The sequence below is a fragment of the Apostichopus japonicus genome, chromosome 5 (genome assembly GCF_037975245.1).
Source record: "Apostichopus japonicus isolate 1M-3 chromosome 5, ASM3797524v1, whole genome shotgun sequence".
NCBI classification, from domain to species: domain Eukaryota; kingdom Metazoa; phylum Echinodermata; class Holothuroidea; order Aspidochirotida; family Stichopodidae; genus Apostichopus; species Apostichopus japonicus.
This window is the reverse complement of record NC_092565.1, coordinates 15,543,059-15,558,060: the sequence shown is the minus strand read 5'-3', so window position 1 is coordinate 15,558,060 and position 15,002 is coordinate 15,543,059. Positions and strand designations below refer to the sequence as shown.

At 37.4% G+C, this 15,002-nt stretch overlaps 2 protein-coding genes across 8 annotated transcripts in view; both read right to left on the bottom strand.

Annotated features, from left to right (window-relative positions):
* Positions 1-15,002, bottom strand: part of LOC139967822 (uncharacterized) — a 72,498-nt gene that overhangs the window by 39,210 nt on the left and 18,286 nt on the right. For all 7 annotated transcript variants that reach the window (XM_071971932.1, XM_071971931.1, XM_071971934.1 and 4 more), the window contains exons 5-7: positions 6,361-6,419; positions 3,210-3,266; positions 1,348-1,397 (exon numbers count right to left, since the gene is read on the bottom strand). In XM_071971932.1, coding sequence (XP_071828033.1) covers positions 1,348-1,397; positions 3,210-3,266; positions 6,361-6,419 — 166 coding nt within the window. The remainder of the gene's footprint in view (positions 1-1,347; positions 1,398-3,209; positions 3,267-6,360; positions 6,420-15,002) is intronic.
* Positions 3,273-6,344, bottom strand: LOC139968148 (uncharacterized). Its single transcript, XM_071972542.1, has 3 exons — positions 6,339-6,344; positions 5,942-6,220; positions 3,273-5,285 (listed from the first exon to the last, which is right to left on the bottom strand). Exons 1-3 carry the CDS (start codon positions 6,342-6,344, stop codon positions 4,620-4,622), a joined length of 951 nt encoding a protein of 316 aa, XP_071828643.1. The 3' UTR covers positions 3,273-4,619.

Genomic DNA, 15,002 nt, shown 5'->3' with positions numbered 1-15,002 from the left:
GGAAGTCACAATCAGTAGCCTACATCCTGAAAGCCCCAATGTGTCACTCTTGTAAGGCTTGTGCGTGCCTAGGTAAAACACTGGGGGTTGGGTGAATATGGGGGATGGGGTGGGAGCTCTTATTGTAATGAGAGAGGGGACAGTGAGGGGGAACCAGTATTCCCTACATTTGAATATAAACATACCTGCAAATTTGTAGTGCTAGACACAACTACAAAACTAGGAAGGGGAAAGTCCCACTACAATCATTTGAAATAGCTAGTCTAAAAAGTGCAAGAAACTTTCAGAGGATTATCTTTCACCTGTTTTGCCCCTCTTCATCAAGTTAGCTAATGGTTTGAAACTCTTCCAGCATTAGTAGTATCCTGAGAGTAATTCAAAGGGTTCAATTAAAGCTTAAGGATCTGCTAAATAGCTTGGATATATATCATCAGGTGACAGTCCGATGGAGAATAACACAAGTCCAGCAACTTTCTTCAGTCCACACAGCTTAAAGCATATTGCACATAAACCATCTGTATTGTTTCCTATGCTCCCCTCATCAACCATCCCTTCTGCCTCCCAACCTTCCCTCAGGAACCCCCCCCCCCTACTGGCCTTCACCATCACCTAGTAAGCCAACCCACCCTCCCTTCAGCAAACAACAACCAAGTTAAACCACTCCGGGTCAATTGTCTCCCACCCTTCCCATCGCCAAACACAAACCTGATATCATCTACCGTCCCACCCAAACACCATTTGAGTGGGGTGTCTAAAGATGTGTACACTTTGTTGTGAAACACCAGTTTTGTAACAAATCCAAAAAACATAAACAAAACTAATACATTTATTGAAATTTAAAGAAACACTGCATATGGAATTTATCTTGCAAGCAGTAGAGGTAACGTCATTGTTCCATCAAGGAATACGTAACTATGTATTTATCAGATCATTTTCAGTCCGCCCCCAGCTAAAACCAAAGACAATAATACAACTACTGCATATAACAAGCCTGAATACCAGATAGGAAAAAAGGAAGGGTATTTACATATTGCACAGGTTGTAATGACTTACCATGTTTGGAAATAGTTAAAATTCACACAAAATTTGAAAGCTTTCTCGTCAAGTAGTTCTAAAATGTGAAGATCCCAACCACTCCTGAACTATCATTTCAGGAGGTACAAGATAAAACGACAAAGTCACTCATTTGTCGATTGCAACTTTCAACGGAACACTGTATCTCCCTGAGACTGACGAGATACTGAACCACTTAAGCATTCAACTGATGGTGGGAGAGAGTCTTGTTAATATGGAAATCACATATATGGTCATTGCTAAGTGAAATAAATCTTGGTTGGTGCAACTTACCGTCACCAGGGTAATCTGGAGTTATTGGTGTTGGTTTTCCTTTTTTGCCGCTGAAGTAAAGAAAGAAAGAAGGTTTTAGTATTTTTGGCAAAGACACCAATATTTTGGCAAAGAAACTATCATAACCTTTCCAAGTATCAAGTGGGCTTAAAGGGATATTCCAGTGGCAGACAATGTGATGATTATAGGGAAGAGAGCTACAAAAACTGTACACTGTTAGTTAAAAACCACATCTCAATAGTTTATTCTAACTCTTGATAGGTTGTTTGAATGTAAACTATTTTGACCAGATAAGCCCTTTCTTACTCCGGAAAGTGGATCTAGTGGCTGGTATGTGACATCATCATTGTAGTTGCCTTTGTAAATTATAACAAGCAAAAAAAAGGAAGACTTTGCCAGTTCATTTGTAATGATGACATCAACATAAAAGCTACTGTGCCAGAATGCATCACAATGAAAGTCAGCCATATATTGGAATACCCCTTTAAGCTACTATGTCTGTATATCACTACATGGTGTCCTACAGGTGTTTGCATTACAGCTATATGTAAGCTGCTCTCCCACAGCACAGACCGATGAAATGATACAGTTTGGCAAAATCAATTACACAATTAAAGTCATCAGTTTCTATTACCAATTAGGGAGCTCATAAAAATCCTCTACATAAATCCTCCACATATACCTTACAGCTTTCTTCTTACCTCCTTACAGTTAATGTTTAAGTCTGTGATAACCGATTTATGGTTGATTTACAGTTAACGTTTTCAAACTTTTCTAAAAGTTATCCAGGATAATTGAAGATCACTGCTTGGGAGTGAGAGAAGCCCGTAAGCTTACCAGTCTCTGCTCTGTTACAGCACCAATTTCAAGTCGAGCAAACTTTAATACATATCCACCTTAATACAGCGTTGTTCTTACCTCCTTATCAGTCCTCTGTTCCTACCAAACCATCATCTTCTCCCTCCCCCCACATAGGTGAGCCCCCCCCACCCCTCCCACATTGGGATACTGTGCATGCTTGCAGGTCCTTTCACTGTACAGGATGGCTTAAAAGCCACAAAATTTGTAAGCCAAATTATAGTCCAGCAAGTATACTTCATTTTGTGTGAAAGCCCTCTTCTTACCTATTTGTGTTGATTTTCAAATGTTCACCTTTTTAAAGCTATGTTCAAAGTCTGGTAAGTCTGGATAAGACCATATTGCCGATGATGCCAGTTCTCCGTGTGCAAGATTAATTGTTGAATTTACGCTACACATGTTTTTGTTTTTGATCAATTCAACAAACTCTGGCGATTAGTTAGCTCCATATAAACATCAGAACATATACGGTTTCATTTTGTCCTGACCTAATTTTGTTAATTTATAACAACTGCTATCGGTCTGAGGTATGTTTCAATATGCCTAAAGTAGTATTTGAAAAACTTCCTTTGAAACTAGTTCTAGTACATAACATGCTTATTAAAGTGTCTATTCCTAGGGTATTGATTAGTGCATACATGAAACACTCATAATGTGACAAAAGTTGCCTTTAAAATCAGTTCCTTTTGTTTGGAGAATTACTTTAGAAACAAAATTAATTTGGGAAATATTGAGGAAGATTAACAAATACTGTTTGTTATTAACTCAGGTTGTAATCCTAAACAACTTTAATATTTAAGAAAGGACTCGTTCACATATCTGTGCCTGATCAATTCAAGTGGCTGTACACTTGACTGCAGGTCTTAACAAAATGACAATTCAGTTACTCTTAACATGAAACACAATTCAATTCCACTTTTTAAGGTTGGTATCTTCATCATGACATACAGAGAAAAATGAAAAAGAAAATAAAACTCCACCCAGAAACAAAAGATTTTACTTACAATAATGACGACTTTCTACCTTGCTTTTGCAGTTTCTTGATTTCTTGCCAAAGGGTACTGCAAAACAAATGCAAAGAGATTTTATTCCCTTTAAAGTACTTGCTCTGACCAAAAAATGTTAAATTTTAAACCTGTGAATGAATGAATGAATGCTACAGAGTGATTTATCCTCAAAGTATAAACAATAGACATCTGTTTGTTGCCCTGACTTATGCTCTTTGCAGGCAATTATTATGCTTTTTGGCAACCAAGTTAATGCTCTAACTCATAACCATGGCAGGCCATCAGTCTCAAATCGTGGGGAATCGACTTATACCGATTTAAATCGACACATATACCAATTTCCTTAGACTTATACCAGTTTCCAGCAGCTTAAATTGACTTCTACCGATTTCAATCAAAATATACCAGTTTAATTTGACATATCATCGATTTAAATCGACATATACCAATTTTAAATCGACATATACCAATTTTAAATTGACATATACCAGTTTAAATCGATAATATGCCAAATTAAATCGGTATATGTCATTTTAAATCGACAAATACCAATTTAATCGACTTATACCATTGCAGTCACCTGACAAGGCACGCAAATAATTGAAACTAAACACGAGCACAGTGGAATGCATGATTTAAGCTTGAATACTGTACTTGTTAATCCCCTAGGTATATATTTAGCTACAGAAAAACATAACCTTACAGTAGGCCTCACTGCAGAACAATATCATCTTTGTTTATGGTGTAACTGGAGTAGGTAATTGCATCTGTGTACGTACTGTAAGCCTATGTGTATTTGGCTAAAAGTATTCCTATACTATAGCTCAAAGGGTTTAATTAGACAAGCACAGTTTGCATTGAGATAATTGCACGTTATTGACATATCAGTTTTTCAGCCTTATTGTTACACCAGAATCTTTTTGCAAGTAATTGTCCATAATTACCATTGACATAATCATGATGCTTGCTAGCTTGTTAGCTTACCCTTGCTAGCTTGGTAATTTTGGAACTATTTAATTATTCGCCCGCCTTGTCAGGTGACTTCACGTGATATATGTTCACATGTCAATCATCATCAAAATCGGGTTTTGGAATACGTTAATGAGCTAAATCGATGATATGTTGAGTTAAAAAGGTATATGACAATTTGAGTTTCTTAAAACTGGTATAAGTCCAAGGAAATTGACTTCTACCGATTTAATTTGACATATCGATTTAAACTGGTATATGTCGATTTAAATTGACATAAACCGATTTATTTACTTACAGGTATCCTCGATTTAAATTGGTATATGTCGATTTAAAGCGATGATATGTCAAATTAAAACTGGTATATGTCGATTTAAATCGGTAGAAGTCAATTTAAGCTGCTAGAAACTGGTGTAAGTCAAAGGAAATTGGTATATGTCAATTTAAATCGGTATGTCGAATCCCCACGATTTGAGACTGATGGCCAGCCATACATAACGTGCACAGGCTTATATCCTTGGATGCAATCAGGTGGCCTGTGCTATTTGTAGGTTGATCCTTGGATGCAATCAGGTGGCCTGTGCTATTTGCAGGTTGATCCTTGGATGCAATCAGGTGGCCTGTGCTATTTGCAGGTTGATCCTTGGATGTAATCAGGTGACCTGTGCTATTTGCAGGTTGATCCTTGGATGCAATCAGGTGGCCTGTGCTATTTGTAGGTTGATCCTTGGATGCAATCAGGTGGCCTGTGCTATTTGCAGGTTGATCCTTGGATGCAATCAGGTGGCCTGTGCTATTTGCAGGTTGATCCTTGGATGTAATCAGGTGACCTGTGCTATTTGCAGGTTGATCCTTGGATGCAATCAGGTGGCCTGTGCTATTTGCAGGTTGATCCTTGGATGCAATCAGGTGGCCTGTGCTGTTTGCAGGTTGATCCTTGGATGCAATCAGGGGGCCTGTGCTATTTGCAGGTTGATCCTTGGATGCAATCAGGTGGCCTGTGCTATTTGCAGGTTGATCCTTGGATGCAATCAGGTGGCCTGTGCTATTTGCAAGTTGATCCTTGGATGCTATCAGGTGGCCTGTGCTATTTGCAGGTTGATCCTTGGATCAAGGGCGGCGGAACCGGGGGGCACAGGGGGCACGTGCCCCCCCACTTTTCCTCAGGGTTAAAAATGTGCCCTTTTTCTACACAAAAATTGAGGTGTCTCAAGTTAGCAAGAGGCCAGGGAACCAGAATGAACACTCGGGAAGGGCCGTTTCCGGCCATCTGAGGGGTTTGTAAAACCAAAAATTTTCTTGTACGCTCCGCGCCAACCAATGGTGGCGCTCCGCTCAGATAGTCGTGCATACTACTTTGCAAATCCCGGCTATGCCCCTGACTTTTAATGAATTTATGTGGGTCAAACTCAAAGCTATTGCGAATGGAAAAAATTTGTTAAGATATTAACAAGAAATAAACTCTAATTCGGAAGATTGCTACATTAGCAACTAGCATGATTTCACCTCATTTTCTCTCAATAGAAAACTTGTTCCTTGTTTCCCAATTTGTACATTGGATATTGCAGTGCTAGTATGCATATTTTCCTTGAGGGGGGGGGGGGGGCATTGATGGAGTGATGTGTATACGCAAATAAGATAATACAATAAGAGTTATAAAGGGTACTAAATATAAGGCTACATCAGTCCAATCGATTTTCTGCAAAGTGCCCTTTGATGTCGGTGCCCCCCCAGATTAAAAGTGCTTCCGCCGCCCTTGCCTTGGATGCAATCAGGTGGCCTGTGCTATATGCAGGCTGATCCTTGGATGCTATCAGGTGGCCTGTGCTATTTGCAGGTTGATCCTTGGATGCAATCAGGTGGCCTGTGCTATTTGCAGGTTGATCCTTGGATGTAATCAGGTGGCCTGTGCTAATTGCAGGTTGATCCTTGGATGCAATCAGGAGAGTTAAGCTGTGTGCAGGCTTACGCTTTTTGACGATCAGATTGCATTCGGTTATGATGTGCACAGGCTTATACTGATAGGCAGACAGGGTGTCCTATTTTATGCTGTCTGCAGGCTTATACTTGTTGGCAATCAGGTCATATCCTGACCATGTACCATTTAGCAAGATGATAGTATCCACTCTGCCAATACCATGCTCTTCCCAGACCCACCATCATTTTTAAGAATTGTTACCTTGTTTTTTCTCTGCTGAGGGTTTTGCATATATCATGGAGTTGTCTCTTCCTCATGGCCTAAAGATATATAAGAAAGACAGATATATATGTTAATGTTTACATAAAAGACATATAAATGTTCAATGTTACATAAATAAGACAGATATGTTTACATAGAAGACATATATGTGAAACCGTGAAACGTTTACATAAACAGACAGATAAATGTTTACTTAAGTTTCTCTAAATGAGAGTAAAATAGTCCTGAGGAGAGAGTTAAGCTGACTGTTTAACAATGAATATAGGATTTCTGCTCTTGGTACCATATCACAGATTAATGTCCCCTTGTGATGGACCAAAGTGTACCTCAACGCTCTCAAATACTGAGGTAGCAGCCATGAAATCATTGAAAGAGCAGTGCCGACCCCATTTATGATATCAGACATACCAAATCCACAGAAGAAAAAAATCCACGACACAAGGTTACTTCTACTTGTTGTGATACAAGTAGAAATTCAAGTTTGAAAGCTAAAATCATGGGCTTCATATTGAAAACTACTACCTGTTGCACTATAGTGTAAAGTTAATTGTAAAATTATTAAACATAATCTTTCACATGTGAAGGTACACAAAACGATGAGATAATGTCAAAGTAATTCATGTTCACTGTTAAGCTAAATACATGAATTTAATATAACTAATGTTACAATGTTTGATCTGCAAACCTCTGACATTTTATTCTTGATTTCATCTAGATATTGAGGTGTGGGGCTTACCACTGAATTTTTAAAAATTATAACAAATTTAAGAAACTTGTGATAACAGAATCTACAACATTTTACCTGAGACTATCAATACTTATGTTGAATGGTAACTATGGAGATACATGTAAAATTAAGAGATTGTACTTCATGTGTACCATGTAGGGTTGTCTGAGAGGATGTAACTTGTTATCAGAATAGACTTATATATCCAATGGTGATAAGAATTGATTAGTTCTACCTGTCAAAACAGCTGTGCAGGGAGAGAACTCTTCATTAATTAGTTATGACTGTTGACCTTAAATGTCAAGGGGATTATTGTGGTGCTGCTAGTTACTGTAGAGATCAAAAGCTTAAGCAATACTGTTACTCTCTGTGCTATCTTTAAGTGCCAAACACTATCATCTATTTGTATATTTGTATATTTATTTGTTTCATCACAAGTTACAGTGTGAAGGGAAGTCTCCTATAAAGCCTGCAAGGCTTAACAAAGTAGGAGACTCCCCAAAAAGAAGAAAAGAGAGAAAAAAACTTAAGAATAGAAAAGAAAAGTTAATAGTAGCATCTACAATGATGTAATAATAGAATTGACGCTAATTGAAATTAATAATCTTAGTAAACAATTCTAACAATCTTTATAATTGATCTTAATTCCAAACACACACAAGAATAAATCCATCAATAGTGAGAAATAATTTCAGTTTGGAGATTCCTTTTGAATACAGAGTAAGAAGACTTATTCTTAACATTATCTTGGAGATTATTCCACATTTTTATGGCACGAATACGTTCACGAATACGTTATTTCAACTTGAATATCTTCTTTTTTATCTTTACTGTATTTTCGTAGTGAGACAAGTTAATGTAGTGCTTTAGTAAGAAATGCCAAGACTAATATTTTTCCTTTTTTTTTTTAAACTGAAATTGTTCCTTGTATTGTATTTAATTGGATATCATTGCTTTAACCATTGAGTATCCCTAGAAAATATCACATGTGTTACATCACAATCACAGGATAAGCAAGATACCACATGCTGATCCATAGAAGCAGCCCCAAAAGCCATAATCTGCCAACAATTACAACTGGTTTACTTAATGCCAGGAGAGATTACCCCTATATAAATAATCCCTAGAAAATATCACATGTGTTACATCACAATCCCAGGATAAGCAAGATACCACATGCTGATCCATAGAAGCAGCCGCAAAAGCCATAATCTGCCAACAATTACAACGGTTTACTTAATGCCAGGAGAGATTACCCCTATATAATTCCAAGGGGATTTAAACTACCACAATGGTTCCACACCATCCACACAGAACTCCCATTGCTCCACAACTTTACAGTAACAGCGTTACACTATATTTGATTCTTTGATAGTGCCAATTAACAAGCAGTATCATCGATCCTCTGTTAGTGCCAACCTTGAAAAACATATAACAAGTTTGTTTGTTATTTCTTCCATACAAAGAGGATGGTAAAGGAGCTTCTACGGTCGCAGATCCAAAATGAAGTTTCAAACCTCGTAAGAAACTGGTGAAATTTGTTTCGTAAAAGTCGCTAACAAAATGTGTAGTTTCTTTCTACGTGGTAGATGGGGATGGAGGTGTAAGTGGGCGGTGCCCAGGGAGCGAGGGCGCAGTGCTAAAACGTTTCCAGTGTAGATGTGAGAGTGCAGATGTGGAGCGGGAGACAGGTAAGAGAGGAGTGAAGTAAATAGTAAAATCACAAATACTGATCCACTACATTTTTGGATGCTGAACCAAGAGTTGTCTCTTCCAATGCTACCTAGTTTAAATGACTGCACAAGAAAGAGCATTCCATGGAGTATGATGAGCGATTGAGATATCAGATTCTTGCTCGAGTCATCTTAAGTAAGGGACTAATGACACTTATTTCTTGCAAACACAGGGTTGATATGGTAGCTAAAATAAGCCTGACAGAGAGGGAGAGAGTGGGGAGGGGTGGAGTTGCAAAGAGGGACTGGAAAAACCAGCTACCAACTACGTATCTTAAAAGAGACTTTTGAAAGGCAATTGAATGCCTCATGATTTCATTTTAAAGTCAGCTTCACATTAAATGAGTATTAAAGTTGACAACTAAGGATTTGAAATACAATTCTAAAGCATTTCACTTACCATTTATCAGAAATACAGTATCAGTTGCAATGTACGTACAATCTAATTGTGGTATTCATGAGATTAGCAACCCTCAACCAAAGCTCTTACACTGATGTAGGAGCTGCAATCATATATGCACTGCACTGTCTTTATTTTGAAATATTTGGAAGAGCCATTGCTTCCCTTCCTCCCCCCCCCATCCTCCATCCCCCTACTTTTTAGTCCCATCCCCAACAAAGATGAAATACAAACACATATGATTAAATTCAGGGAGAACAAACTCAAGGCAACCTAAGCACAAGAAGTTATTTATATTCAAATTTGACTAACCAGCAACCAATGGAGTAAATTTGCATTTCCAGGAAGGCTATAAAGCTGGTAGTGAATTGTGATATATTAACCAATCTGACAGGATATTGTAATTAGGTGGAAATTATCACCATTGGATACAATTAAGTCGTATCAAAGACATAGTATATACTTGCACAGTTTTAAATCTTTACCCAAGCATATAGTAAAACATCAAACAGCTGTGTAATATAGGAATAAAATGAGATTGGACAATCAGCAAAGAACAATATAAAACCTATAACTTTGGGAGACAGAAAAGTAGAACTTTCAGTTGTCTTGAACTTTTCCTGACAAATTAGCATCATTCCTTGATAAATTTGAGAGCAAGTCACTAAATGGTTATATAAACCATCAAAACTTTAGGGAAGATATATGCAGTATATCCAGGAAAGAGTAAAGTGCCATGCCAAAGGCCTGCAATGATCCACTGAACACATATATATTTGTATTTATAACCTTGGGACTTTTGGTAGTTGATATTCAATCAGGTTTACAAACCTCAGAATTGCACTGCAAATAGTTAACAACACCCATTCCCAGAACTTTGTGTGCAACAATAGAGGTCAAAGATAATAGTCCTAGAAGGAAACTTGTTGTCAGGATTCAAGAGCTCTACTCTACAAGACCACTATTATTCAAAGGTGAAAGCACTACTGTGTACAAACTTCTGATTTGATGAACGTACAACATAGCTGGCACTAGGTCTGTAAACTACTTACAACAACGCATGGGTTGCAACACAGGGACAGTTTCGTAATTTAATATAGTTATAATAGTTTAGTAACTACTGTATTTGTAAGCTACCATTATCAAGGGAAAAAAAAAACACAAAATCAAAGCCAAGTACAATATTGTCATTTGACACCGTTACACCGAACCATGTAAACTACAAGCTAAAATTAACAACAGGTGATTAAATTTACACGTATACAAAAAAATAAGCATAGGCCAAAGGACCATTAGTCACTGGTGGAGACACCACTGAAAGTTAATAATTAACCATTGAGAAATCCTCCATGCCACAGTTTTGCAAAGTTACGGAAGGTGAACTAAGTCAATACGGTAAGGATAGGAATTAGCTGGTGGCCAGGAGGTACTGTAGGGTCAGCATGGGGACTGTGGGGGAGGGTGACCTACAATGCTAAATGTTACACGTTCTTGTTTTTTACATCTATGGAAAAGTGAATGTTTTGAGTGGAGAGGTGTCAGACCTGAGTATAGAAATGTAACTACTGAAAATTACCTACCATTAGAATCACTTGTAAATAAAAAAATATTAAAAAAATTATCTTGAGAACAAATGTATAGCAAAAGACATCAGTTCTAAGCATGACCAGTCTGGATAGTTGTTGGTGTTTGTTGGTGTTGATGCGCACGTAAGGCTAACCTCCCCCTATCTCCTCCCTCACCCCCCCCTTCACCCCATCTTCCAAGCCTACAATATTCATCTAGGCTAAATGCCTCATGCACTGACACGATAGACATCCATTACTTCCCCTAGGCTAATTCAAACAACTGTTTTACACAACCTTAGATTAATACTAACTAAATTAAGTGTTCGGTATGAAATATTTTTGACCACTTTGTGATAAAAAAAAAAAGCCTGCCAATGGCATGACCAAATATCTTATACAGTACATTGACCATACATCAATCCTAGGTACAACAATAAGCGCCATATTCTGACACCTGTAACCTTGGAATGGCCTGAAAGCGGTTACTTTCCATTCAGAAGAAATGAAAGTGATTTACCAGGCAAAACCAATGTTTACAATTAACAGTCAATCATTACCACTAAATAAACCTGCATGGATAGATCACGAAACAAAAAAAAAACAAGCAAAACAAAAACATGATAAACTGAGTGCTTGAAAGTGAAAATGCATACTCTTAGGACTTATGACATGATAGAATTAGGCAGTGTTCTTTGAGGGGAATAGAGATTTATTGAGATATACATATAATCTCCCTATATTAACTAAACAGAGAGCCTGGAGAAAGATTCTGTCCTTTGAAACTGTTGAACTAAACCTGGATGGACGGAAAGAATTTGCATTTCCTCTTCTCTGATTAAAACTGACTGCAGAGCTAGTCATATCTGCCATGACACTTGGGAATCTTGTGGATGTGATCTGTCACATGAGTCGAAATAAAGTCTTATGAGATACCACAAACGTTACATAGTACATTTCTACCTGGTGAGTAGGTCTACTTGGTTTCAAAAGAGAAAGCTCAACAACGTTCTGTGATTTGAAGGGATTTTGTGATCACATTACGAATGAACCCACAAAAAGATCGAGCAGAAAATCAATCATTCAATTTTCATTCTACTAAAAAATTTGCCTTTGCAAAGTACTGACAATTTTTTTGGTCATTCCTCAAAAAGATGACAGCATGTTTAACTTGCTATGAGGCACTTTTTTTCTCCGTTTTCACGTTTTCTTTTTTTAAAGTTTTTTTGTTACATTTTGAGAATTGATCCTTTGATCATCTGAGGCTCAACAAATAATAAGACACAATATAAAACTAAAATAGACAAAACATTTTTACTAGTTTTATCGTCTCAAATAATATATGTTTTTAATGCATTACAAATTTGTCTAGGGCAAATAGAGTTCAATGTCACCAAAGAGTTTACATGAGAACACAAAAGAACATATTTTGGCTTATATTAGGAATTTATGAAACAATGGATAAACATTAACATTTAGGCCTACACTGAGCAGCAGACATCACCGTCAATCTACTGTCGCCTAAATGGAGCTTTCCAGAGATTGACCATATTTTCAAGGTTTATCATCATGAAAACTAGAATAGTTATTGAATAAATGCTACCTTTATTTTGTCTGGTCTTTATTCTTGGACTATGAAGTATTAAGTCTAAAATTTGGCCTAAGTCATCCTCAAAAGGTGAAACTATATTTAGAGTGTCATTGAAAAACAATAAAACAGTTTCTAATCAAGACTCTTAAAACTTCTTAAAAGTGTACAAATTACACATCTTTGGGATTGATTGTTTGATGGTTTTCTTGCACACGATATGTTTGATACGTATACAGAACTTGTGGAAATTAGACCTTACACAAGGTAAAGGGAAACAAGAAACGGAACAGCTGGAAGCTCTCATGTGCCTGTCAGAGAGAGGATGGAATTCCGAAGAGCAGGAAGGTATTCGTTAATTACAAATTGAGCTCATTAAGAAGAGGTGTGGGTAGGGCTCTGTGAGTCTCGAATATAGATGCAATGCAGTCACAGATGTCAGTACATGATAGCCATAGACTAGGAGTTGGATCTATGGGGCTAACCTTCCTAAGGATAAATGGCATGAATGAGGCTAGGTTTATAGCATTTACAAGATAGGCTGAAAATTTGACCGTGATGATAAATCAAACAAATTAAAAACATAGTTATAGAAACTATGAGCCAGGTGCGTAGCCAGGAATTTGCCAAGGGAGGGGCGAAACTGTAGATTCGGCATTGCAAACTATCTAAGCGTAGCGCCACCATGAGTTGGCGCGAAGCGTACAAGAAACTTTTGGCTGAAAATGCCTCCCAGATCGCTGGAAATGGCACTTCCCAGGCCTTGTTAGTTGCATCTTAGCATTTTCTCTTTTGAAAATACTAGCGATATCATAAAAACATTAAATAAAAATTTAAAAAATATGCTCAAGGGGGAGGCAGCTGCCCCCTTCGCCCCCCCCCCCTTGGCTACGCACCTGCTATGAGCTATGCATGACTATTAAGTTACAGGCTGAATAATGGACTAAGGAGATCAAGATTAACCTAGTCCTACATAGCACTATGTTATATACTGTACATGGCTGAGGTATGGACTGAATGTTTTTGACATAGGGTATGCAAGTTGGACCTGCTGTTGGGGTTAAAATACCACATCATTCCGAGCTGAAGAACTTGGCACAGTCCCTTACAATGTAAGAACTGTATTAGGAGCAGTTCTCACAATTTTGGACACAATACTTTTCCATTTTTCAAAGTAAGAGTCACTGTGTCAGTTTATGCCATTAGGCATCCTTGCCTGGCATGAAATCTAGAGTACCCATGAAATTTCCAGGGGACGACTAATTTAATCAAAACAGAAACCAGATAACTTGTGTTTCAGTTTCATTAAAACTGTTCCATAGTATGGTGTATGCATGTGTGTAAGGTGTATGTATGTAATAATAATATTAATGACCAGCAGTTATTTTTACGTGGGACAAACCCGCAAGGGCTTATGGATTACAACTTTCACGTAGGGTGGCTTCCAATTCAACATTTTAACTCAAATTTGGAATCTTTTTCAATTTAGAGAGTCATTTCAGATGTGAAATTCGTAGATTGGTCTTGGATGAAAAACCCACCTTACTATGACCCGGCCGGGGATTGAAGCCCAAACATCCCGATTGCTAAGCCTCATTGCTTCAAATGCAACTGCCTTTACCCACTCGGCCACAGCACCGGTCATGTATGTATGGTGCTGAGTTGGAGCATGCATACTCTGTCACTTCCTTACCTTAAAACAGAGATTATCCATTGTCTTTTTCATTTAAAAATATTAAATTATCTTAATTAATTAGCTAATTAATTAATTATATCTTACATATTAATTGATCTGACACCAAAGAAATGTTAGCCTCAAAAAAATTAGTTTTAAGGCTTAATTTGATTTTTTAACAAATCTCAGAGAAAAAATTGTCTTTTAACAGTTTATACATTGTTTTTAACAGTTGATACCTTTAAACTTTATTTAAACCAAAAAAGGGTTTAAGATTTTTAGGTGATAATTTTGTGAAAACTTGAAGTTTGACCTTGGAACAGTTAAAAAATTTATTTTTAGCAATGGTTTCCAGCAGAAATTATTTTGCTGACATGAAATGGTTCAAAACAATAATATTTTAATGTGAGGGAGATAATTCAAACCTTACTGTCTCATATTCGCCTTTAAATAATGTCATATGTGTGGCATTCTCATTTAACATAACTTTGGCTTTGGAACTGTTTTATTAACTTCTAAAAACTCTGGGGTGTTCTTTTCATAGCTTCATTTGCAGAATCTTCCTTAGATACCCCCTCCTAAACCAACCAGACTACTATGTAAATGCCCAAGCATCGATGCACTGAGAACTAAAAAATAAAACTTCTCAGAATTAATGACCATGAAATTATAATCAGCTACAATGGCAGTGGCGGATCCGCCCCCCCCCCTTACGGACTAAAATGGACTGCTGGCGCCCTTTTCAGCTTTTTACCACTTTTTACTTATTCTCAATTGACTTTTTATTGGGCTCTCATCTACCTATTGACATTTGTCACATTTTGTCACTTTCAACACCCACATAAACGTCTGAGTTGTCACAACTGGCAATGACACCTATTTCTTCTTCGTTTATCTGCAAATTAGCAACGCCCAGAAAGGGTCATTTCCGGC